General features: G+C 43.1%; 1 protein-coding gene across 1 annotated transcript in view; it reads left to right on the top strand.

Annotated features, from left to right (window-relative positions):
• LOC128657870 (gastrula zinc finger protein XlCGF57.1-like) overlaps positions 1-27,284 on the top strand; it is a 44,430-nt gene that overhangs the window by 7,198 nt on the left and 9,948 nt on the right. The window contains exon 2 of the mRNA XM_053712299.1: positions 12,083-12,332. Coding sequence (XP_053568274.1) covers positions 12,083-12,332 — 250 coding nt within the window. The remainder of the gene's footprint in view (positions 1-12,082; positions 12,333-27,284) is intronic.

The following is a 27,284-nucleotide window of genomic DNA, read 5'->3' as shown; positions in this document are numbered from 1 at the left end:
ATGATCTTGAAAATAAACCTATTCTATATAGTTCTAATGAATTTAGGAATAAACATGTTCTTAATTTCATTTTCTTTATTTCTGGCAATGGTCAGAGGATGCCCTGAAAAAAAGGTTCAAGGGGGATATGATTTTGTAATATATTAGGCTAGGTAAAAGTTAATATTTTTAAACTAATATAAAATAGTGTCAGAATTTATAAAAATTTGTGAAAATTTATTAAAATTTTTTTATAGTTTTCTGAGTTAAAATTGATTAATTTAAAATTTGAATTAAAAAGTAATAAATAAATTAATCATGGAAAGAAAAAAATTTTCACTAAAAAAATTGCTATGAAAGGTGCTAGCTCTATGGAGATTCTAAAAGACCAAGGAACATAGAGACTGGTTTGTTGTATTATATGAATGCCGCTACATCTATATCGATGTTGAGCCCTAGGGGTTGTAGTGTTTTAAGCCTATATATCCACTTTGTTTCTAGTTTTCTTAGTTCAAGTAATCTATTTGGTTTTGTATGTGGCACTTGGTCAATTACTTGTACCTTTAACGAACTAGGATTACTCCTATGGCAATCCAAAAAATGTTTTGGTACACTATGGTTCTCCATTTTTTCTTTAATTTAAAAATTTTAAAGAAAAAATGGAGAACCATAGTGTACCAAAACATTTTTTGGATTGCCATAGGAGTAATCCTAGTTCGTTAAAGGTACAAGTAATTGACCAAGTGCCACATACAAAACCAAATAGATTACTTGAACTAAGAAAACTAGAAACAAAGTGGATATATAGGCTTAAAACACTACAACCCCTAGGGCTCAACATCGATATAGATGTAGCGGCATTCATATAATACAACAAACCAGTCTCTATGTTCCTTGGTCTTTTAGAATCTCCATAGAGCTAGCACCTTTCATAGCAATTTTTTTAGTGAAAATTTTTTTCTTTCCATGATTAATTTATTTATTACTTTTTAATTCAAATTTTAAATTAATCAATTTTAACTCAGAAAACTATAAAAAAATTTTAATAAATTTTCACAAATTTTTATAAATTCTGACACTATTTTATATTAGTTTAAAAATATTAACTTTTACCTAGCCTAATATATTACAAAATCATATCCCCCTTGAACCTTTTTTTCAGGGCATCCTCTGACCATTGCCAGAAATAAAGAAAATGAAATTAAGAACATGTTTATTCCTAAATTCATTAGAACTATATAGAATAGGTTTATTTTCAAGATCATCTTTTCTATACAGCAACGTTATTCCCTTAAACAAAATCTATGGAATCATTTGCTATAAGTATATATATAACAATCAAAAATTAAAAAATTAAAAACATAAATAATCTTGTCTATACGTTTAGAAAAGAATAGTCATCCAGTTAACAATCCTCTATTTATATATTTAAATTTCCCAATCTACATATAACTTTAAAGTCATTCTAAAATTAAAATTAATAAGGACAGAACTCTACAAGTTTTTAAATTTTTATTTTTTTACCCTATCCTTCATAACGTCAATTTTTATTATAAGTTTATATGTTCAAGTTTAGGCTCAGTATAGAAATCCTCATCAGGGCTATATATCAGTTATATACACTAATAAAACTTATGAAAGATCGTTTATAACCCTCAATGTGATAATTAGGGGTCCCAGAGATAGTATTTTAAACACACAATGCATACCCGTATTTTAGCCTTATAATATGTTTTATTATACAATATATCTGTGGTTGTAACAAATGAGAATACTTTAGGTCTGTTTGTCCGTTCTCTGTATATGCCTTACATGTATGTATCATGGTTGTTTTCTGTGTTTAATATTCGATATGTCCTCCACATGAAACTCTGCATTAAGCATAGTGATTGCACCTAATGGAGTATAACACACGAGCTTTTAACCCCAATCCGGGACTTTCCGATATGCGCTCACACCTTCCAGTAACGATTGGACAAAGAGCGCACACCTCTAACCTGATTGGTTAACACGCCTTTAAAACAAACAGGCGCCTGTTTAAATCTACTCTGCCTTTGAAAAAGCCCGACCGGAGTCGGGGGAAACGCGTCAGGCATCTAAAACCAAACAAAGACTTTATGGGAAAGCATTTATAAAGTACTGTTGGCTACCAGTGTCACTAGAGTTTTGGGTGACAGGATCCGGAACACCGCCGCCCAATTGCTCTCATTGTGAACGGAGAGGAGAAGAACATCAAATTCCCGGTGCCACAGGTGCTGCGATAATCCCAGGAGCATATGCTCTCAATGCACATTTTGTTTTTAATCTAGTAAGTGTTTCTAACTGTGTGTCTATTATTCATAATAAAAACTCTACACTTGAATTGTGCCTTGTGCGCCTGTCTTTTCTTCCTTTTATTTCATGTAACTACATCTGAGCCGAGACCAGTGGGATTGCTGGCTGGGAACAGGCGGCACTTTCAGCGGCACTGCAATCAAAATAGAATTGCTTTCTGTATGGTTCATTTGAACGTTATCCCTCACCAATTCAGGATCATCTGCAAAATATAAGAAAACTCTCTGTTTTAACACTCAAGGTACCGTCCCAATCCTAATAGAATTCTAAAAACTGTTTACTCTAAGTCTAAATGTGACCGGGGACTAAAATTATAAAATCCCATTTTATGACTGTGATTACATCTATGGACTTTTGATAAACACAAATTTCCAGTTTTGTCTATTAGGGTATAATCTCATCATTTATTTACAACATCTTGTTTTTCATTTATAGTATTATTGTTATCATTATGTTTCTTAATTTTCGTTTTCTTTTTTAACATTTTTTCAACTTCAGAAGTTTTTAAAATCCCCAGTTTTAAATTGCTTACTTAGCTTTTTATTATATTTAAAGGTGTTTTTATTGCTAGACAAATTTCCATTATACCGTCATAGTGGTATCAATAAATAGATAATAATCAATAAGAAAATTGGTTTCAGAACATAAGCGCATAAAATCACAAACAGTGTCATATCTGGTGTAACAGTAGTGTACATTTAAAAAAAACAACACTTTTTTGACTGTGAAATAATAGCAGTCAGTTTCCTTCACACGTGTGCGTTTCAGGGCCTGCCAGGGGACAGTTTCACACCAGTGCAACTCATATCTGGTGTAACAGTAGTGTACATTAACCCCTTAATGACCACAGCACTTTTCCATTTTCTGTCCGTTTGGGACCAGGGCTATTTTTACATTTCTGCGGTGTTTGTGTTTAGCTGTAATTTTCCTCTTCCTTGTTTACTGTACCCACACACATTATATACCGTTTTTCTCGCCATTAAATGGACTTTCTAAAGATACCATTATTTTCATCATATCCTATAATTTACTATAAAAAAAATTATAAAATATGAGAAAAAAATGGAAAAAAACACACTTTTTCTAACTTTGACCCCCAAAATCTGTTACTCATCTACAACCACCAAAAACACCCATGCTAAATAGTTTCTAAATATTGTCCTGAGTTTAGAAATACCCAATGTTTACATGTTCTTTGCTTTTTTTGCAATTTATAGGGCCATAAATACAAGTAGCACTTTGCTATTTCCAAACCATTTTTTTTCAAAATTAGCACTAGTTACATTGGGACATTGATATCTGTCAGGAATCCCTGAATAGCCATTGACATGTATATATTTTTTAGAAGACATCCCAAAGTATTGATCTAGGCCCATTTTGGTATATTTCATGTCACCATTTTACCACCAAATGCGATCAAATAAAAAAAAATTGTTCACTTTTTCACAAATTTTTTCACAAACTTTAGGTTTCTCACTGAAATTATTTACAAATAGCTTGTGCAATTATGGCATAAATGGTTGTACATTTTTCTCTGGGATCCCCTTTGTTCAGAAATAGCAGACATATATGGCTTTGACGTTGCTTTTTGATAATTAGAAGGCCGCTAAATGCCACTGCGCACCACACGTGTATTATGTCCAGCAGTGAAGGGGTTAATTAGGGAGCATGTAGGGAGCTTTTTGGGGTCATTTTAGCTTTAGTGTAGTGTAGTAGACAACCCAAAGTATTGATCTAGGCCCATCTTGGTATATTTCATGCCACCATTTCACCGCCAAATGCGATCAAATTAAAAAAAATAGTCAACTTTTTCACAAATTTTAGGTTTCTCACTGAAATTATTTACAAACAGCTTGTGCAATTATGGCACAAATGGTTGTAAATGCTTCTCTGGGATCCCCTTTGTTCAGAAATAGCAGACATATATGGCTTTGGCGTTGCTTTTTGGTAGAAGGCTTTTTTAGAAGGCTAAATGCAACTGCGCACAACACATGAATTATGCCCAGCAGTGAAGGGGTTAATTAGGTAGCTTGTAGGGAGCTTGCAGGGTTAATTTTAGCTTTAGTGTAGAGATCATCTTCCCACCTGACACATCAGACCCCCTGATCCCTCCCAAACAGCTCTCTTCCCTCCCCCAACCCACAATTGTCCCCGCCATCTTAAGTACTGGCAGAAAGTCTGCCAGTACTAAAATAAAAGGTATCTTTTTTTTTATATATATATTTTTACCATATTTACTTATGCTGTTGTGTAGGATCCCCCCCTTAGCCCCCAACCTCCCTGATCCCCCCCAAAACAGCTTCCTAACCCTCCCCCTCTGCCTTATTGGGGGCCATATTGGGTACTGGCAGCTGTCTGCCAGTACCCAGTTTGCAAATAAAATGTTTTTTTTTTTTTATTTTTATTTCATTTTTCTGTAGTGTAGCTTTCCCCCCCAAGACCAATCCCCCACCCGCTCCCAGATCACTTAGATTTCCAAGTGCTAAATATTTTGCACCCCTTTCTCCCACTTATAAAAACATTTTTTTCTGTAGTGTAGCGGTTCCCACCTGCTCCCTCCCCGTGCATGCGCCCGTCCGCCTCCTCCTCCCGTGCACGCGCGCATCGAGGCATCCTGCAATAACCGGAAAGCAGCTGGAAGCGATCAGGATCGCTTCCAGCTGCTTTCCAAACCGAGGACTTACACCATACGTCCTCAGGCGTTAACTGTATTTTTTATGAGGACGTTTGGCTTACGTCCTCGGTCATTAAGGGGTTAAAAAAAACAACTAGAAATTTGACTGTGAAATAATAGCAGTCAGTTTCCTTCACACGTGTGCGTTTCAGGGCCTGCCAGGGTACAGTGTCACACCAGTGCAACTCATATCTGGTGTAACAGTAGTGTACATTAAAAAAAAAACTAGAAATTTGACTGTGAAATAATAGCAGTCAGTTTCCTTCACACGTGTGCGTTTCAGGGCCTGCCAGGGCACAGTGTCACACCAGTGCAACTCATATCTGGTGTAACAGTAGTGTACATTTAAAAAAAAAAAAAAACACTTTTTTGACTGTGAAATAATAGCAGTCAGTTTCCTTCACATGTGTGCGTTTCAGGGCCTGCCAGGGCACAGTGTCACACCAGTGCAACTCATATCTGGTGTAACAGTAGTGTACATTAAAAAAAAAAAACTAGAAATTTGACTGTGAAATAATAGCAGTCAGTTTCCTTCACACGTGTGCGTTTCAGGGCCTGGCAGGGCACAGTGTCACACCAGTGTACATTAAAAAAAAACTAGAAATTTGACTGTGAAATAATAGCAGTCAGTTTCCTTCACACGTGTGCATTTCAGGGCCTGCCAGGGCACAGTGTCACACCAGTGCAACTCATATCTGGTGTAACAGTAGTGTACATTTAAAAAAACAATACAATTTTGACTGTAATAGATTGAATAGCAGTTAGTTGTCTGCAAGCGTGTGTGTCAGGCCTACAGCGTCTACTCTGCCAACTTCTGCCAGTGCACAGTGCCACTCATATCTGTTATCACAGTAGCTTGCACGCATAGTACCACTATTCGAAAAAAAAAAATGACAGGCAGAGGCAGGCCACCCCGCAGGGGCCATCGTGGTCGTGGTGCTGTGATTCCCTTTGGCCCTAGAATAATGCTCAGAGGCCACGTACCCTGAACTCGAAAAGTTCTGAGGACATAGTTGACTGGCTAACACAGGACACCCAATCTTCTACAGCTTCCGCTCGGAACCTTGACGCACCATCCTCCTCCAGCTTAGCTTCGGGCACCTCTCAAGTTACCACTCGCCCGCCTGCTGCCACCACCAACACTAGCACCACAGCCGCTTCACTTGATCTGTCAGAGGAGTTATTTACACATCAGTTGGAAGAAATGAGTGATGCGCAACCATTATTGCCAGAGGATGTAGATAACAGGGATATGTCTCAGTCAGGCAGCATTACACACATGGACGTACGGTGTGATGATGATGATGTTGTACCCGCTGCTGCTTCCTTTGCTGAGTTGTCAGATACACCTGAAGCGGTTGATGATGACGATGCGTCCGTGGATGTCATGTGGGTGCCCGCTAGAAGAGAAGAAGAACGGGGAAAGTTCAGATGGGGAGACAGAGATGAGGAGGAGATGAGTTGGAAGCAGGGGGAGGACGTGGCAAGGAGCTAGTGGCACAGACAGCATGCATCAGCACCAGGGTTCAGCGAGAAAGCACGCCAATCAACGCATGCTGTTGCCACCACCAGAATGCCGTCATTGCAGAGCTCAGGTCCAACCTTGTGCAAATGGACTGTTTGCGGTGCGTTAAACGGGGAGTTTGGTCTGTCACCTTGAAGCGGGCGTAACCCTTACACTACCTGATCGATACAACATCATACCTGATGTTTTAAAGCACGTTATTCCAAACAATTTAGGAATGTTAGGTGATTTATGCCCTTTATGGATTAAAACCAGACTCTGCATGAACTATGTAATTTTCCATGGGAGTTTTGCCATGGATCCCCCTCCGGCATGCCACAGTCCAGGTGTTAGTGTCCTTGAAACAACTTTTCCATCACTATTGTGGCCTGGAAGAGTCCCTGTGGGTTTTAAAATTCACCTGCCTATTGAAGTCTATGGCGGTTCACCCGGTTCGCCGGTTCGCAAACATTTGCGGAAGTGTGCGTTCGCTGTTCGCGAACTGAAAATTTTAGGTTCGCGACATCACTACTCCCCTCCCAATATTTATACATCACTATAGATCCTATCTTTAAATGTTCATAATTCATTCTCTTGTACTTAACTGTAGTAACTGATGTTAATTGAAATTTCTGAGAAGTTATAGATGTGACGTGCTTAACCATAGCGACTAATGTTATATTTTTCTTTCTCAAATCCCACGAGTAGTTAAGGTTGTGAGGTCTCAAAAAGAGGTCCTATATGTTAAAAACTTTAAAACACTGAGGTTCATTTAAAGGTTCATTAGCCACATAGATAACACTACACTACAAGTAGTTAATTTTGGATGCTAGCTCTTTATTGCTCATAGCGATTGAAATACCAGCTGCTATTTGTGCTTTATATTTTTGACGTACTATTTAGTGTATGCATTGTGATGTATATTTTTGCAAACTGCCCCACGGGTTGGGGATCTATATTTGTGGCTATTCTGTATTTTTTTTTGTTTTTTTACCTCAATAAAAATATAATTAAAAAAATAAATTAAAAAAAGGGCACCACAGCCAAAGCTGTTAAATACCACTCCCCTTACCCACAACCCCCAGTCATTCTCTTTGCTTGTAGTGCAAGGAGGTGGTAAAGTTAGGTGTCTGATTCTTCTATCAAGAGTTTGTTATTTTTAAGCAAAGCAGGTTTGCTTTGGTTTTTTTTTAGGGTGTAGCCGTAGTCCATGTCAGTCTCTTCAGTAGAGCAATGGTGGCTTTTGAGCATTTGGGAACTTGGGGGGTATAATCCCCTCTGCGCCTCTCATATAGTTTATGCTGCCCTTGTTTTGAAAAGTCTGAGTAGGTTTGTTCAGTCTTTTGTTTGTCTTTCCACAGGTCCATGTAAGGAGTGTTGCCTTGCATACTTTGTGAGCTGTCCTGCTGCCGGACAGATTATCATTGAGGTAAGTGCTGTTTCTTATTTTAAGAAGTCTGGCACTTAGGGGGTTAATATTCCTGAAGGTGTTCAGGTTTTATTACTCATGGCAGTATCGTGGGGCACTGTGAGGAGTTTGAATGGCAGTTTGTGACTGTTGTTTTGGGCTCTTATGTATGTTTTCCACATTTTATGGTTAAAACGTTTTTTTTTGTTTTTTTTAAATTGGCTAAAACAGAGTTTTGTCAATTATTTGGAGGAAGGTATTTTCCTAAAGGCGCTCTCTGTGTGGTTTCTTCCGGCGGCAGTTTGTTAGTATGTTATGCCGGCCGGGAGGTTGTGTAGACGCCCATGGCGGAGTTTTGTTTGGCGCGAAGTGTGCGCGCTCTTCATCTCTGTGTGCTTAGTATACGGAAGTGAGAGGTTTGTTCTATGTCTGCTCCGGTGCTGCAGTTTCTTGGTGGAGCTTCAGCGCGAGGTCTGGTTCGTTTTGTGTGCGCAAGTTAGTCTCTGTATATCCTCCGGTTGGTAGGGGGTTCATTTAGCACCGCAGTTGGCAGTGTGCAAAGGTACTTGAAGGGGCTCAGGGCTTTTTATTTTTGTTCTGGGTAAAGACAGAGACAGTAGCATTATTTAAAGAGACAGTAGCGTTATTTAAAGAGACAGTAGTTGTAACGGTACCAACCGGATACCAAGGGTTAACACCAGGGAACAATGTCCTACATAGGGAATCAGCAGTTCACAACCCAGCCAGTTGTCAGGTTTAAACAGAATGACTTTTATTAAGGCTCATATGCCCAGTATTTATGCAGGTCTGACCCCCCCCAGAAGGGGGGTTGAAAGAATGTTGTACATTGAATGGAGGGAACACGCCCTTTTACATGATACAATAGAATACCTTGCTCAAGCTGATAACAATTTAAACACAGACACACACTTGGCTTTCCTTATCATCTAGGGTCTGCTCTCTGAGGTTGATTAAACAATGGACTGTGTATCAATAACATTAATGACAGTGCACAATAGCTGAGGCTAAAGCTGAACACAGTTAACTCTTTCAGTGCTGACAGAAGGGTCTGTCACATCTACATAGCACAATATACAGCCTATAGACAACCTTTCTTATGTTATAGTCCAGAAGTGGCTAGGTTTGCCACAATGCTCCCCCAGAACCAAGCCGGCATACACAGTCTGATCCCAACGGATCGGCTTGGGGATGTCCGGGGCAACAACTTTCGGCTCAAGTAAGCTACGGGGTGTTCTCCGCCATCTGCTCCAACTTGGCTCAGTACTGCCCCCACCCCAAACATGGAAGCGTCTCTTCCCGGAGGGACTGGGATTGGGTAGTCACAGGGTTAACATCAGCGGGATCCATGGGAGCATAGGCAGAAACAAGGGGGGCCAAGTCATTTCCAAGGAGATCATCAGCAGGTAAGTCCTTCTTGACCCCCACATTCACAAGTCTAGCGCCCACTCCCCAATCCAAATGTACCCTGGCAACAGGTAGGCGGAACACAGTGCCCCCTGCTACCCTCACAGCCACAGTGTCTCCAGTGTGCTGTTTCTCAGGCACCAAGTTCTCTTGAAGCAAGGTCATGGTAGCACCAGTATCCCGTAGACAACTGACCTCCTTCCCATTCACTTTAACCCGTTGCCGGTTATTCCGGTGGGCAGCTTGCACGGGGTCTGCTTCATGTAGGTTGCCCCAGCATTCTGGCGCCTCTACGTAGCGGGCCACAGGCTGAGGATTATGTGGGATTCCGCCAGCGGGTCTTCTCCAGGACTGTGCTTGATTCGCTGCGTTTAGGGGACACTCTGGTCTTTTGTGCCCTAGTTGCTTACATCCAAAGCACCGAATAGGTTGTGAGTAGCCCCGCGAATTGAACCGGGCTCTCTGAGGGTAGTTCGTGGCCGGAGGCCGTGTGGTATAGCGGTGCGCCGGGGGTTGGTAACTGGCAGCTGCTGGGGTGACTGGGGGTCTGTACTCCACTCTAGCAGTGGGCAATCGGTATACTGCTCCCCCTGCCCCTCGTACTGCCACGGATCCGCCAGTGGGTGCTGTATCCGGCACCAAATGGGGAGCTATCAGGGTTAAAGTAGCTCCCGAATCCCGAAGTCCCTGGACCGACATCACCTCATGCAGAATTCCCAGGGGTTCCTCGGCTTGGGTGCTCAACACCTCATGAGCGGCTGGCTCCGTTTGGTAATGGTGAGCAGCCGCCCTTGGGGCCAGGTTCTGTCTGACCTGGTTCCAAGCTTGTCTGCTCCGATTTTGGGTGCACTCACGTGCCATATGTCCCCACTGCTTGCAGGTGTGGCATTGTATATTAGCCCGTCCGTTGTTAGGCTGTAGTCCATGGTGCCTCCTGGCATCAAAATGCTGGTCTGCTAATCTGGCTGCTTCGGTTAAGGTGAGGGGTTTTCGATCTCTCACCCATTCTTGGGCTTCTGGGGACAAGCCGTTAAAGAATTGCTCCAACAGCATCAGTTGTCGCAATTCTTCCATGGTGGTAGCTTGGCTGGCCTGTATCCACCCCTGAGATGCTTGATCCAGCTTGTGGGCCCACTCTGCATGGGAATCTCTTTCTGGCTTGCGCAGGCCTCTAAACTTGCGCCGGTATGCCTCTGAGGTAATGGCATATCTTTCCAAGATCGCTCTCTTCACTTTAGCGTAATCCTTGCTGTCCTCCCTGGGTACAGCGCGATACGCTTCCGCTGCCCTACCGGCTAGCTTGCCTGCTAGCACCGGCACCCATACGGACTGCTCCAAATCATGTAACTCGCACAGTCTCTCAAAATCCTGTAAATACCCATCAATCTCATCCTTCTCCTCACAAAACATTTTAAATGCATGGTATGGGATTTTGGGTCTTACTGGGTTGCTGAGTGCGTCCAAAATGGATTCTGCTCGGGAGGATGCATTCCGCGGACTGTGTGCCATCACGTACTCCTGCACATCTGCCATTACCACGGATAGCATATCCCGTGGTACAGGTTGGGGTAAAAATTCCAGCCTGGTCCTCATTTCCCTCTGGTATAGGGTCTCCTCCATGGCTGCTGGAGGCGTAGCGCTGCGAGCTCTGTCTCCCTCCATCAGCTCAGCAATTAATATAGCCTTGGGTTTGCTGCTGCCTATCTTTCCCCTGGCTTCTAGCAGTTCCTTTTACGTTTGTCTCTTTAGCTTAGAATAATCCATCTCCATTCACTTCGGTCCCTGGTACTCCTTCCATCTTAGTCAGTATTGTAGTAATCCCCCTCTTCCTGAGGTTACTGGCTTGTGTAGTTGCTCTTCTGGGCGATAAGGTTCATTCCGTCGCTTGCCACCAATTGTAACGGTACCAACCGGATACCAAGGGTTAACACCAGGGAACAATGTCCTACATAGGGAATCAGCAGTTCACAACCCAGCCAGTTGTCAGGTTTAAACAGAATGACTTTTATTAAGGCTCATATGCCCAGTATTTATGCAGGTCTGACCCCCCCAGAAGGGGGGTTGAAAGAATGTTGTACATTGAATGGAGGGAACACGCCCTTTTACATGATACAATAGAATACCTTGCTCAAGCTGATAACAATTTAAACACAGACACACACTTGGCTTTCCTTATCATCTAGGGTCTGCTCTCTGAGGTTGATTAAACAATGGACTGTGTATCAATAACATTAATGACAGTGCACAATAGCTGAGGCTAAAGCTGAACACAGTTAACTCTTTCAGTGCTGACAGAAGGGTCTGTCACATCTACATAGCACAATATACAGCCTATAGACAACCTTTCTTATGTTATAGTCCAGAAGTGGCTAGGTTTGCCACAGTAGTGTTATTTAAAAAAATATATTTTTTTATTTTTTGTGTGTGTGTAAAATGGACCAAGAGGACTTGCAAGCTGTTACCTGCAATTTATGTCTAGATGCTAATGTAGAGCCACCTATCCCTTTCTGTTCCTCATGTAATAGAGAGAACTTTGCAGTATAGGGATAGGCTTTTTGATATAGAGCCTTCATTTTCTCAGGAAAATGTTGTTCAGGAGCTTCCTGTTCAAGCTGGAACACAGCTTTCTCCCCATTCATCCCAATCTTCGCATGCAGTGCCCTGCATTTCGTCTCAGGTTGGTTTTTCTTTACAGGATATGGCTACTCATATATCCTCTGCTGTATCTGAGGCTTTGTCTGCTTTTCCTTTGTTGCAGGGTAAGTGTAAAAGGAGTTCTGATTCTGTTGCAGTTATTTCTAATGTTTCTTCCCAGAGGACTGATGAAGAAGATATTTCAGTAGCGTCTGAAGGTGAAATTTCAGATTCTGATAATGTGACTCCTTTGGCTGATTCTGAGGTTCTTTCTTTCAGATTTAATCTGGAGCACCTCCGTTTGTTACTCAGGGAGGTTTTGACTACTTTAGATGCCTCTAATTCGACGGTCATAGTTACTCCCAAGAAGGCTAGTAAGCTTAACAAGTTTTTTGACGTTCCTTCTGTTGCGGAAGTCTTTCCTGTTCCAGTGTTCGTGTTTCAGAGATTTTTCACGGGAGTGGGAGAAGCCTGGTATTCCTTTTTCCCCCTCTACAATTTTTAGGAAGATGTTTCCTATTGCGGACTCTATTAAAGAATCTTGGCAGACGGTTCCTAAGTTAGAGGGAGCTATTTCCACTCTAGCTAAGAGGACCACTATTCCTATTAAGGATAGTTGTTCTTTTAAAGATCCCATGGATAAGAAGTTAGAAGCTTTACTTAAAAGGATGTATGTTCACCAGGGGTTCCAATGGCAACCTGCTGCGTGTATTGCGACACTTACCAGTGCGGCTGCATATTGGTTTGATGCATTATCGGATTCTATTCAATAGGAATCTCCTCTGGAGGAAATTCAGGATAGAATTAAGGCTTTAAAATTGGCTAATTATTTTATTGCAGATGCTTCTTTACAGGTCATCAAGTTGGGAGCAAAAATTTCTGGCTTTGCTGTTTTGGCACACAGGGCTTTATGGTTAAAGTCTTGGTCTGCGGATGTATCATCTAAATCTAAGCTTTTATCCATTTCTTACAAGGGGAAGATCTTGTTTGTGCCTGGTTTGGCTGAGATTATTTCTCATATCACTGGAGGGAAGGGTCATTCTCTTCCTCAGGATAGGAGAAATAAACAGAAGTGTCGTCAGAGTAATTTTCGTTCCTTTCGTAACTTCTCTGGTAAGTCTTCCTCCTCCTCCAAGCAGGATCAGTTCAAGCCCTCTTGGAAGTCCAATCAGTCCTGGAGCAAGGGGAAGCAATCTAAGAAGCCTGCTACTGACTCAAAGTCAGCATGAAGGGTCTGCCCCTGATCCTGGAATGTATCGTGTGGGGGGCAGGCTATCTTTGTTCGCTAAAGCCTGGGTAAGGGATGTTCCAGATCCCTGGTTGGTAGCTATTGTGTCCCAGGGATACAAGCTGGAGTTCAAAAAATTTCCTCCCAGGGGTTTCATCTGTCAGGGTTGTCTGTAAATCAGATAAAAAAAAGAGGCATTCTTAAGTTGTGTTCAGGTTCTTTCCGACATGGGAGTGATCGTTTTTGTTCCAGTTCAGGACCAGGGACTAGGGTTTTATTCCAATCTGTTTATTGTTCCCAAAAAGGAGGGAACTTTCATACCCATCCTGGATCTCAAGTGTGTAAACAAGTTTCTCAGAGTTCCGTCCTTCAAGATGGAAACTATTTGGTCTATTCTTCCTCTGGTTCAAGAGGGTCAGTTCATGACTACAGTAGATCTGAAGGATGCGTATCTGCATATTCCCATCCACAAGGATCATCACAAGTTTCTGCGATTTGCTTTCCTAGACAAGCATTTTCAGTTTGTGGCTCTTCCTTTTGGTATTGCAACAGCTCCCAGGGTGTTTTCAAAGGTCCTGGGTGTGTTATTGGCAGTTCTCAGACTACAGGGGGTTGGAACAGCCAATAGAATTGAGCTTGCATTCTATTGGCTGTTTCAATCAGCCAATAGAATGCAAGCTCAATCCTATTGGCTGTTCCAATCAGCCAATAGGATTGAACTTCAATCCTATTGGCTGATTGCATCAGCCAATAGGATTTTTTCTACCTTAATTCCGATTGGCTGATAGAATTCTATCAGCCAATCAGAATTCAAGGGACGCCATCTTGGATGAAGTCATTTAAAGGACCCGTCATTGTTCCAGTAGCCGTCGGATGAAGAGGATGCTCCGCGACGGATGTCTTGAAGATGGACCCGCTCCGCGCCGGATGGATATAGATAGAAGATGCTATCTGGATGAAGACTTCTGTCCGTCTGGAGGACCTCTTCTGCCCGGATTCTATGAAGACTTCTGCCCGTCTGGAGGACCACTTCGCCCGGCTTCGTTGAGGACTTCGGCCCGGTTGGGTGAAGACGTCTCAAGGTAGGGTGATCTTCAAGGGGTTAGTGTTAGGTTTTATTAAGGGGGGATTGGGTGGGTTTTAGAGTAGGGTTGGGTGTGTGGGTGGTGGGTTGTAATGTTGGGGGGGTATTGTATTTTTTTTTTACAGGTAAAATAGCTGATTACTTTGGGGCAATGTTCCGCAAAAAGCCCTTTTAAGTTCTATTTGTAATTTAGTATAGGGTAGGGCTTTTTATTTTGGGGGGCTTTTCTATTTTATTAGGGGGATCAGATTAGGTGTAATAAGTTTAAAAACTTGTAATTATTTTATTATTTTCTGTAATTTAGTGTTTTTTTTGTACTTTAGTTTATTTTATTTTATTGTAATTAATTTAATTGAGGTAATTAATTTATTTATAGTGTAGTGTTAGGTGTAATTGTAATTTAGGTTAGGTTTTATTTTACAGGTAAATTTGTATTTATTTTAGCTAGGTAGTTATTAAATAGTTAATAACTATTTAATAACTATTCTACCTAGTTAAAATAAATACAAAGTTGCCTGTAAAATAAAAATAAACCCTGAGATAGCTACAATGTAATTATTAGTTATATTGTAGCTATCTTAGGGTTTATTTGATAGGTAAGTATTTAGTTTTAAATAGGAATAATTTATTAATTAATAATAGTAATTTTATTTAGATTTATTTAAATTATATTTAAGTTAGGGGGGTGTTAGGGTTAGACTTAGATTTAGGGGTTAATACATTTAATATAGTGGCGGCGACGTTAGGGGCGGCAGATTAGGAGTTAATAAATGTAGGTAGGTGTCGGCGATATTAGGGACGGCAGATTAGGGGTTAATAAAATTTAACTAGTGTTTGCGAGGCGGGAGTGCGGCGGTTTAGGGGTTAATATATTTATTAAAGTGGCGGCCATGTCCGGTTCGGCAGATTAGGGGGTTAAAAATTTTATTATAGTGTTTGCGATGTGGGGGGGGCCTCGGTTTAGGGGTTAATAGGTAGTTTATGGGTGTTAGTGTACTTTTCTCCAACATTGGTGTGTCCGGTCCACGGCGTCATCCTTACTTGTGGGAATATTCTCTTCCCCAACAGGAAATGGCAAAGAGCACAGCAAAAGCTGCCCATATAGCCCCCCCTCTGGCTCCGCCCCCCAGTCATTCTCTTTGCCGCTCTGAACAAGTAGCATCTCCACGGAGATGGTGAAGGGTATGTGGTGTTAGTTGTAGTTTTTAATTCTTCTATCAAGAGTTTGTTATTTTAAAATAGTGCCGGTTTGTACTATTTACTCTAAAACAGAAAAGGATGAAGAGTTCTGTTTAAAAGAGGAGTATGATTTTAGCAGCAGTAACTAAAATCAATTGCTGTTCCCACGCAGGACTGTTGAGCCCAGAGAACTTCAGTTGGGGGGAACAGTTTGCAGACTTTTCTGCTCAAGGTATGACTAGTCCATTTTCTAACTAGACTTTGTAATGCTAGAAGACTGTCATTTTCCCTCTTTGGGATCGGTAAGCCATTTTCTTAGACTCATAACAGAATGTAGGCTTATTAAGGGGCTATATACTGGTTGACACTATTGTGGGCTAAATCGATTGATTTATTCGATATTTATATGTTGTTTGAAGTGTTTTAAAACTTGAAAATACTTTGGTAACGTTTTTAAGCGCCAGGCAGTCGTTTAGACACCTTTTCCAGTCAGGAAGGGCCTTTCACTCTAGTAGGCAGAGCCTCATTTTCGCGCCTTAATTGCGCAGTTTCTTCTGAATGCGGTGCATGCAGCTTCATGTGAGAGGGTCTGGTGGCCATTAAAAACGTTTCTGGAAGGCTTATTTCTGTGGCGAATAACCCCCAAGGACAGGTGAAGCCGCAGCAAACGCTGTGGCTGGGACTGTAGTGGGTTTAAAATTGTTAATTTGATAAAATAGCTCCGGTTTCCTCATTTAAGGTAAGGATCGGATATTTCCTTCATGGTTTTTCACACATTCAGAAATAAAGTGTGCTCTGTTTAACATTTAAAGAGACAGTAACGGTTTTGTTTAAAAACGGTTTTATTGCATTAATAGCCTGTATAAGCCTGTCTAACATGTCTGTACCTTCAGATAGAACATGTTCTGTATGTATGGAGGCCAAGGTGGTCCCCCCTTTAAATGTATGTGAAAATTGTGCCATGGCGTCCAGACAAAGTAAGGACAGTACTGTCACATTTAATAAGGTTGCCCAAGATGATTCCTCAAATGAAGGTAGTGGGGGTAGTTCACCTTCCTCTCCTTCTGTGTCAATACCAGTTATGCCAGCGCAGGCGACACCTAGTACATCTAGCGCGCCTATGCTTGTTACTATGCAACAATTAATGGCTGTAATGGATAATTCTATAGCTAATATTTTATCCAAAATGCCAGCATTTCAAAGAAAGCGTGATTGCTCAGTTTTAAATACAGTGGAAGAGCAAGAGTGCGCTGACGATAATTTATCTGTCATACCCTCACACCAGTCAGAATTGGCAGTGAGGGAGGGTTTGTCGGAGGGAGAAATTTCTGATTCAGGAAGAGTTTCTCAACAGGCAGAACCTGATGTTGTGACGTTTAAATTGAAGTTAGAGCATCTCCGCGCCTTACTTAAGGAGGTACTAACTACTCTGGATGATTGTGACTCTTTGGTCATTCCAGAAAAATTGTGCAAAATGGACAAATTCCTAGAGGTCCCTGTGCACCCTGATGCCTTTCCGATACCTAAACGGGTGGCGGACATAGTGACTAAGGAGTGGGAGAAACCAGGCATACCTTTTGTCCCACCTCCTATATTTAAGAAAATGTTCCCCATGGTCGACCCAAGGTAGGACGCATGGCAAACAGTCCCTAAGGTTGAGGGGGCAGTTTCTACGCTAGCCAAACGCACAACTATTCCCATTGAGGACAATTGTGCTTTCAAAGATCCTATGGATAAAAAATTGGAGGGTTTGCTTAAAAAGATTTTTGTTCAGCAAGGTTTCCTCCTCCAACCAATTTCGTGCATTATTCCTGTCACTACGGCGGCGTGTTTTTGGTTCGATGAACTAGAAAAGTTGCTCAATAAGGAGACTCCATATGAGGAAGTCATGGACAGAATTCACGCACTTAAGTTAGCTAATTCCTTTATTTTAGATGCCGCTTTGCAATTGGCGAGGTTAGCGGCGAAAAATTCAGGTTTTGCAATTGTGGCGCGCAGAGCGCTCTGGCTAAAGTCTTGGTCGGCTGATGTGTCTTCCAAGACAAAATTGCTTAATATTCCTTTCAAAGGTAAGACCCTTTTTGGGCCAGAATTGAAGGAGATTATTTCAGACATCACTGGGGGAAAGGGCCATGCCCTCCCACAGGATAGGCCTTTTAAGGCTAAGAATAAGTCCAATTTTCGTTCCTTTCGTAACTTCAGGAACGGACCGTCTCCTAACTCTGCAGTCTCTAGACAAGAGGGTAACGCTTCCCAGGCTAAGCCAGCTTGGAAACCAATGCAAGGCTGGAACAAGGGTAAACAGGCCAAGAAGCCTGCTGCTGCTACCAAGACAGCATGAAGGGGTAGCCCCCGATCCGGGACCGGATCTAGTAGGGGGCAGACTTTCTCTCTTTGCTCAGGCTTGGGCAAGAGATGTTCCGGATCCCTGGGCACTAGAAATAGTCTCTCAGGGTTATCTTCTAGAATTCAAGGAACTTCCTCCAAGGGGAAGGTTCCACATGTCTCGCTTATCTTCAGACCAGATAAAGAGACAGGCATTCTTACATTGCGTAGGAGACCTATTAAAGATGGGAGTGATACACCCAGTTCCAACAGCGGAACAAGGTCAGGGGTTTTTACTCAAACCTGTTTTTAGTTCCCAAAAAAGAGGGAACTTTCAGACCAATTCTGGATTTAAAAATTCTAAACAAATTCCTCAGAGTTCCATTGTTCAAAATGGAAACCATTCGAACAATTTTACCTACTATCCAGGAGGGTCAATATATGACTACCGTGGATTTAAAGGATGCGTACCTACATATTCCTATCCACAAAGATCATCATCAGGAAATTGGATATTTTGTTTAAATATTATTTTTTCTTTTTTGTTACATTTTGCAAGATGTCTCAAACTGATCCTGCCTCTGGTGTTACTGTAGGAACCAAGCTGCCTGTACACAATTTCTACCAAAGCTGTATATTGTTTATTAGCTGATCTTATTTCTTTAGCTCAAATATGTGGCACTTGTTATGTTATTATTTCACACCGATAATGTTTCTATTGTACAAATACATCTTCTGTTAAACCTTCACAGTCTAATGTACATGATATTCCTGTAGATATAAGGATTATATTGCTACAGCCATAGAGAAGGCTATGACTGCTTTTCTGCATTCAAATTAACATAAACGATCTCTCCTAACTTCTCATAAATCTAATGAAGTTTGTATTGATCGACAGCATACTGAAGTATTTCTGCTGATGAGGTTTTCTCTGACTCAAAGGATCCTACTTTAGAGACTGATATTGATAAATCAACCTTTCTATTGAATATATTCGTTCTTTATTAAGTATTGTTTACTTTTGGTATTGAGGAATCTAGTCCTCTTGATAACAAGAATAGCAAATGTTTGAATTCTGTTTTTTCTTCTGCATTCATTACTTTTGGGAAATACAGAACCTGGCCACCAGGAGGAGGCAAAGACACCCCAGCCAAAGGCTTAAATACCTCCCCCCACTTCCCTCATCCCCCAGTCATTCTTTGCCTTTTGTCACAGAAGGTTGGCAGAGAAGTGTCAAAAGTTGGAGATAGTCTCTTATGAAGGGTAGTTCTCTTTGCAATGGGATTGGAGTTTTAACTAATCCTGTCAGTCTCTCAGTGAGAGCATGAATGAAAGTTAGAGTCCTGAGATGCAGGGAGAGTTTTCCTGTGAAACCATTTCGACTCATATTAACAGCTCCTTGGTAATCAGCGTTGACGAGTTTCGCTGCCTACCTTTATTCACTCAAGTCTATGTTAGAAGCGAGGCTACTATCACACTTGAAGGACCGTGCTCCTTTTCCACGGTGTAGATTCTGGTAAAATTGTTTCATTTTATTTCGATATGTGAATGTGATGTTAACGAAACAAGGTAGGGTCCCAGTGGGTCTCCTTTTATCTTAATAAGGAATCATGGGTTAATATCTCCTGAGGGAGGTTATTGAACAGGTGGGACTTTAATCATGTTTGTTATATGGTTATATCTGCTAATGTGTAGCAATACTTAGGCTCATGGCTTTTATGGAACATAACGGCCTTATCTTAATGACGCAATCTCTTGAGATACGCGCCCTTTTTGTGACTGGCACGGTGCACCTCGTGACTGGTGCTGTAACGTTGTTTCTCACTTCCGTATGCTGACTGTGTGCGACAGAGAGAGTCTAGCTCGTGGGTTGTCTGGTTCACAGGAGGTGGTGAGTGCCCCAGCCATTGGGTGTGTAAAAAGGGTGCCAGTTAGTGTTTGTCATTTTTGTAACCCCAAGATTATGGAGGATTCTGATATCTTAGACATGGATGTCTCCGATACGGAGAATGCGTCTTGTGATGAATATGTAATGCCGTTCTAGAGTACTCTCTTCTCCCGAATCAGGGAGCTTAGAGTGCGTTGAGCCATCCGCTGCCGAGGTCTCCATGTCTCGTGAGGCGCATGCCCCAGACCCTTTCTCGGCTACGCAAGCAGGTGTCCCTATGGCCTTTACTCCTTCTCCAGAGGGTGGCTTGTTTCCTCCAGAGGTTACGGCATGGTTCCGCATGGCCATTTCTATGGCGCTGACTTATTTATATCGCCCAAGTTAAATATTTCTAAGATACTGTACGTGTTCTGTTAACCAGAGCCCGTCGGGCGTTGGATCACCTGATTCAGTTTGGCCTCCTGGGGAAGTGTTGGCCTCTGAGGCTTCAGGGGCCCCAACCTCGGGGTCAGGGTCTTTCGTTGATCCGGCGAGGGATGATTTTGCCTTCTGTTATAGGCTGGCACATCTTCGTGTTCTTTTAAGGCACGTTTTAGTGATGTTAGAGGATCCTAGTCCTAGTGGGCCCAGGGATCAGAGGCCTTAGATGCTGGATGGCAAACTGGATATTTATTTATTTATTTATAAAATATTTTACCAGGAAGGATACAACGAGATTTCTCTCGTTTTCAAGTATGTCCTGGCTGGATATGACGTTTGGGGATGAAGCCAATCTCCTTAACGTCTCCATTTTTTCTTTTTTTTTTCTTTATGTTTCGGTTCCAGTTCTGAGCTTGGGTGAATGGGGCCTCTGATCGGCTGGTCCCACTGGCGTTCTCATTCAGCTTGGGCGTTCATCTGACGGATGCTGCCTTCCTTTTATTTTTGATCCGGATGGATGTGTTTGATTTGATTTTCTTAAGCTCATGTCTGATAGATTTCCATTTTGAGAACATTCTCTGGAACTGATACTTGTGATTTTGTGGTCGCATGGGCACTTTTGAATAACAGAATTATGTTTTCTAGTTCATTTATCGATTCTCCGGATCAAATTTTCTTGGACAGTTCTGGAGTGTCCTTATACCAGGCAGGTACTGGTCGGACACTTTTCTGCTGTTACTTGGGTTCAAGTCACCCTCGTGGTGCTGATTTAATCCTGTCGGATTCTGAATGTCACTTGGCCTATTGATATGGACTCCGGGCTCAGATCCTAATTTGAAGTATGTGGCCTAGTGTATAGATACAATGCTTCCGAATCGAGGGTTGTGAGTGCCGATTTAAGGTTGGCTTTTGCTGGCTACTCGCCTGGGATACGGGTCTAACTTTGCAGACGTCATCATGGTTCTTACAGGTTTCCATTCCTTTGGAGTTGGGAGGTGTGATTGACCTTTGTGGTCTAGTGTTTCCCGAGTGGTGAACGATTTGTGTCTTCACTTGAGGTTCTTCTGGATGCTGACTCTTTAGCCTAATAATATTGTTTTGTGGTGGCGGAGTATCCTTCCTTCCTGCCTTGGGGGGGTCACCTGGTCTGGAAGTGCGGGCATGTTCTTTTTCCTTTGCTCATAGTTGCGTTACTCTAGGAGGTGTAGTGCAGGGGTTTCCTTGCCTTCTGTGGGGAGCTGTGAGGTTTCCAGATCTACCCTGTTAATGGGGTTTTTGGAAGATCGACCCTGCAAGGATCTCTAGAGGCTGTTGTCTGACCATGGTCTTCGACGCTTGGGTGTTATCTGCGACCTCATTGCTAATCTAGCCTTGGGGTTTAACAGGAAAGGGCTGAGGTCGGTTACAGACGGTCGCCCTTCTGGGGTCAGGTAGATGACCATTTATCCTCAATACTCCGTTAGGGCTTTGTGGTTATGTCTAGCTCACTGGGATGGCAAGCAGAAGGTCCAGGATTAACTTGCCAGCGTGTGTATCACGTGGTTAAGCTTGTGATCGAGATGTTTCCTTGTGATCCAGGAGCTCTGGGTGCCGAATCTTAAACTGGTCAAGAGTTCTTTCAGACTCTTGGGTATGGGGCTGTTGGTAGGTCGCCAAGTCTACGGACTTTAGTTGGTGCACTCCTAATTATAGGAGGCAGCTTAGTGTTCCTCAGAAAGTTAGATCCTTCGATCGATTCCGTTTTTCGAGGACTCTGGCCTAGGAACATGTCCCTCCCCGGATCGGGTGTGAACGTTTTGGTGTTGTGGTTCCGTGTGTCTCTTTGAAGGGGGTGGGGTTCTTTCCTCATGGGTGATTCCTATCTGCCTGAGGCTTAGGTTCTAGGGGGTCGATCCGATAAAAATCGTCGCCCGCAAAAGTCGTCGACGCCAATATTTGCACGGGTTTGGTATCCTATATAGGGCGTAACCTAGAAGTTACGCGCGTATATTTCTGCCGTCGCCCGTAATTTTTTGGGCCATAGGCAGGTATACCAAACCCGCGCAGTTTGGTATCCAATATACAGCGTAAGGACTTACGTGGCGAAAATGGAGAAATCTTACTCCATTTTCACCTCGCCACAAAAAGCAGCCGTAAGAAGCCTTACGCTGACTATTGGAGCCCCGTAACTCCCTAAACTGGCTGCTAAAATAAACCTAACACCTAACGCATGCGCAATGTCTATCTCCCTGTAAACCGCGATCTGCTAAAATAAACCTAACACCTAACGCATGCGCAATGTCTATCTCCCTGTCTTCTTCCATCGGCGATGTCTTCAAGCAAATCGGCATCTTCAATCTTCTTAGTTCGCTCCTCCGCCGTGGAGCATCCTTCCGGCATGACGACTTCCCGACGAATGAGGTCCCTTTAAATGACGTCATCCAAGATGGTGTCCGCCGAATTCCGATTGGCTGATAGGATTCTATCAGCCAATCGGATTGAACTTGAATCTGATTGGCTGATTCAATCAGCCAATCAGATTTTTCTACCTTAATTCCGATTGGCTGATAGAATCCTATCAGCCAATCGGAATTCGGCGGACGCCATCTTGGATGACGTCATTTAAAGGGACCTCATTCGTCGGGAAGTCATCGTGCCGGAAGGATGCTCCGCGGCGGAGGAGCTAACTAAGAAGATTGAAGATGCCGATTTGCTTGAAGACATCGCCGATGGAAGAAGACTCTCTGCCGCTTGCTTCAAGACATCGCCCGGATGGAAGAAGACTTCACTGCCGCTTGCTGAAACACATCGCCTGGATCGGATGAGGAGTTCTGCCCGGGTGGGTGAAGACAAGGTAGGGAGATCTTCAGGGGGGGTAGTGTTAGGTTTATTTAAGGGGGGTTTGGGTTAGATTAGGGGTATGTGGGTGGTGGGTTGTAATGTTGGGGGGTGGTATTGTGTTTTTTTTGCAGGCAAAAGAGCAGTTTTCTTTGGGGCATGCCCCCACAAAAGGCCCTTTTAAGGGCTGGTAAGGTAAAAAAGCTTTGAACTTTTTTTAATTTAGAATAGGGTAGGGAATTTTTTTATTTTGGGGGGCTTTATTATTTTATTAGGGGGCTTAGAATAGGTGTAATTAGCTTAAAAATCTTGTAATCTTTTTTTTATTTTTTGTAATTTAGTGTTTGTTTTTTTTTGTAATTTAGTTTAGTTTATTTAATTGTATTTTTAGATAGATATTTGTAGTTTATTTAATTTATTGATAGTGTAGGTGTATTTGTAACTTAGGTTAGGATTTATTTTACAGGTAATTGGGTAATTATTTTAACTAGGTAGCTATTAAATAGGTAATAACTATTTAATAGCTATTATACCTAGTTAAAATAATTAACAATTTACCTGTAAAATAAATATAAACCCTAACATAGCTATAATGTAATTATTAATTATATTGTAGCTATCTTAGGGTTTATTTTTTAGGTAAGTATTTAGATTTAAATAGGAATATTTTAATTAATAATATTAATATTAGATTTATTTTAATAAGAGTTTAGTTAGGATGTTAGAGTTAGATAGGGTTATTATACTTACTATATATATAATATAATAACGATATTAACTATATGAACCCTAATATAATTAGGGTTAATATAGTTAATATATATAATATAATAACTATATTAACTATATTAACCCTAATATAATTAGGGTTAATATAGTTAATATAGCTGGCGGCGGGGTAGGGGGATTAGATTAGGGGTTAATACATTTATTATAGGTGGCCGCGGTGTAGGGGGATGTAGATTTTAGGCAAAAGAGCAGTTTACTTTGTGACAAAGCCCCGCCAAAAGCCCTTTTAAGGGCTGGCAAAAGAGCTGTTACTTTGGGGCATGCCCCGCCAAAAGCCCTTTTAAGGGCTGGCAAAAGAGCTGTTACTTTGGGGCAATGCCACGCAAAAAGCCCTTTTCAGGGCTATTTGTAGGGTTAGACTTAGGTTTAGTGGTAGGGATAGTTTAGTATTTTAGGGGTTAAATAATTTAATATAGATGGCGGCGGGGTAGGGGGATTAGATTAGGGGTTAATAATTTTAAAATAGATAGCGGCGGGGTAGGGGCTCACTTTAGGGGGTAGGTAAGGTAGATGGCGGCGGTGTTAGGGGCTCACTTTAGGGGGTTATAGATTTAATATAGCTGGCGGCGGTTTAGGGGTTAATAACTTTATTAGGTAGCGGCGGGCTCTGGGAGCGGCGGTTTAGGGGTTAATACATATTTTATTGTTAGGCTAGTGAGGGGGGATAGCGGATAGAGGGTTAGACGTGTCGGGCTATGTTAGGGAGGCGTGTTAGACGTGTCGGGCTATGTTAGGGAGGCGTGTTAGACAGTGCGGGTGATTTAGACTTTAGTCAGGTTTTGTAGGCGCCGGCAGTTTCTAACGTGCCGCAAGTCACTGGCGACGCCAGAAATTTGTACTTGCGCAGATTTCTGGACATCGCTGGTTTGTCAGACTTACGGCACGTTAGCATCTGACGGCGCCATATATGGGATAGCTCAAGTTGCGAGCTGAAACTGCGGGCGACGCGGGTTCCCTCGCTTGCGCCGCAAACTACGATCTATATCGGATCGCGCCCTAGGTCTCTCTGACAGATCCCTACTGGTCTTCTGGCACATTTGATGTTCCTGTAGACTCCAGGTGTCCTCTCAATTGAGTTGGCGATATTGGCCGAGGGGTCTCGCCTCTATGGTAGGATGGTTTCCATGGCTTCGGTTCCCTTCTCTCCTAGAGTGAGGGATAGGTTCTTGTGTGTTCTCCTGATTCAGAGTTACCTCAGTATCTGTGATGACCTGTGGGTCCTTGTTTTTCTTGCCTTGTAGGGTTTTTTCCCTTCTTCCGTTTTCAGAATCCTGGAAAGGGAGATGGGGAGCAGTGACTGGTTCCACCGTTCCTGCAGCAGGAGGCTGGGGGTTTAAGCCCTGGTAAGGCTCCTGTTCTTGTTGGATTCTGATATTTAGATGCTGGGGGTCTGAAAACTTTCTTCTCTTGGGAATTGTTCCTCTTTATGGAAGACAGCAGTGTAGGGGGTCTCGTACCCCAGCACGAAAGTCTGTCCTGATTTACGGTAGCATGCCGTTTTTTCAGGGTTTTGTTCCTTGTAGATCCATCCTTTTTTCTTCAGAGGTCTGGGACTCTTGTCTTCGGTCTTTGACTAGCCTTTTGGCTGGGACCATGTTACAAACTGCTATTTGTAACTGGCCCTTTAAATGGAAAATTGCCCTGCTTCCCTGGATTGTGGAGAAGCCTATTTGCCAGCCTCCTTCCTCATGACTATGGCCCCTGGAAGATTGTGCCCCTGAAAACGTATTAACTTTTATTGGGTGTGTATGGCCCTTTAAGAACCGTCTGGGGACATATTGTGACTTTGGTGAACAATGCCCCTTTAAGACTATGTCCCCAGACCTGTAAAATAACTTGTCCCTGGCTTTCTCCCACTTGGTTCAGTAAATAGGGCTTACTGAACCAAGTACCACACAGACAGACCCTTCGGTCAGAACTGAAAGAGTTAACTTTGTTCAGCTTTAAGAAGCTATTTTCTAAATACAAGTTTGCTGGCATCAGCTCTAATTAAGTTTAGTGATAAACATTCCCATTGTCTAATCACCTCCAGAGTCAGACTGCTAGTTGATAAGATGGACTGCATTGTTTTCTTGTGTGTAACTTGTTATCTGCTGAAGTAATGTAATTCTATTGTGGCCTGTCAAAGGGCGTTGTCTCTCTATCTAAATGTACCAAATGTGTGATGGGTGATTTTATGCCTCCCCCTGGGAATGTCCTGTTTGCATGTAACCTCAATAAAAACCAGGCTGGGTGTTCCAGCACCTCAGACCTCTTCTGAACCTCTAACTTGCAGCCTTGACTCATGTTTGTAGGGGACAGCTATAATCACTACAGGGATTGCTATGCTCTTCATACTCCCTTAGCTACTGAGCTCTGGTAAGAGCTCTAGTTCCTGATCCTGCTTCGCTCTACAGAAGGAAGAGGTTCCCCTACTGGAGCCTGGTCGTAGGTCCAGGGCGCAGAGCAGACGGCGAGATACCAGCCCAGCAGCGGTGGTTCGTAGAGTCTGCATTACTTATGGTGGCTACGCAGTAGTTATGGTGTCTACGGTGCTGATGATCCTTTGGGTAGCGCAAGGAGCATCTTTTTTTACGGTCCAACTTCCAGCCAGCCTGGAGGCAACCGTAACATTTGGCGGCAGCGGTGGGATGGCGTCCTAGCGCAAGGAGCAGCACCCCAACAGCACTGGTATCGTATGAGAGTTATTGAGGGCAACGCTAGCCACTGCGCAGCGTCCCTACCTACAGCAGCATGGAGCTGACAAGACACTGGTCAGAACCCTGTGAAGAGCACCTCAACCTGATCCGTCGCTATGAGGGCGCTGATTTCGTTCCAGAGGTAAAGAAGCGGCTAGTCCAATATGGTCCAGACCCTGCGCAGGAGGCAGTCAGTCGAACCATCCGGGAATTGGATACTGAGAACGAAGCGGCACGAGCCTTTGAGTGCCAACTGTGGAGTTTGGGGGTATGGACACCTGGTCTCCAGCGAGAAAGTGAGTTACAGGGAGCGGAGAGCAACGACCTCCCTCCCCAGCGGCAGCCTGAGTCACAGGGAGAGGAGAGCAGCGACCTCCCTCCCCAGCGGCAGTATACCGTGCAGAGGGAAGAGACAACCGGTCTCCTTCCCCAACCCCAACCAGAGACACCCGAGGCAGCAGGCCTCATAGAGTGGTCCTGGGAGGACCCCCAGCAGGCAGGTGGAGATGGGACCGCAGTCTCTCTACCGGCCCTACAGGGATGCTGGGCAGGCGGCCCAGATCCCCAGCGACAGACCCAGCTACAGGGAGGGGAGAGCATCGACCTCCCTCCCCAGCCGGAGTGTGCCTTCCAGGGAGAGGAGACAACCGGTCTCTCTCCCCAGCCGCAGCATGTTCCACGGGGAGCGGAGAGCATCGACCTCCCTTCCCAACGGCCGCCGGAGTATCAGGAGGAGGAGGTAAGCCAATCTCCCCCTCCCCAGCTAACTCCTAACTTGGGCCCAGGGTTAACAGTGGAGATGTTAACCCCCACTGACCCCCACGTTCCCTTTGCCACCGGGCAGGACTATGCCCCAATTCCCCCAGCAGAAGAGCTGGCATCAGGACAGAGCGCTGCTGGCCTCTGCCCTACAGACCC

This window comes from Bombina bombina, chromosome 4 (assembly GCF_027579735.1).
Source record: "Bombina bombina isolate aBomBom1 chromosome 4, aBomBom1.pri, whole genome shotgun sequence".
NCBI lineage: Eukaryota > Metazoa > Chordata > Amphibia > Anura > Bombinatoridae > Bombina > Bombina bombina.
Note: the sequence above shows the minus strand (reverse complement) of the source record. Positions and strands in the feature narration are given on the sequence as shown.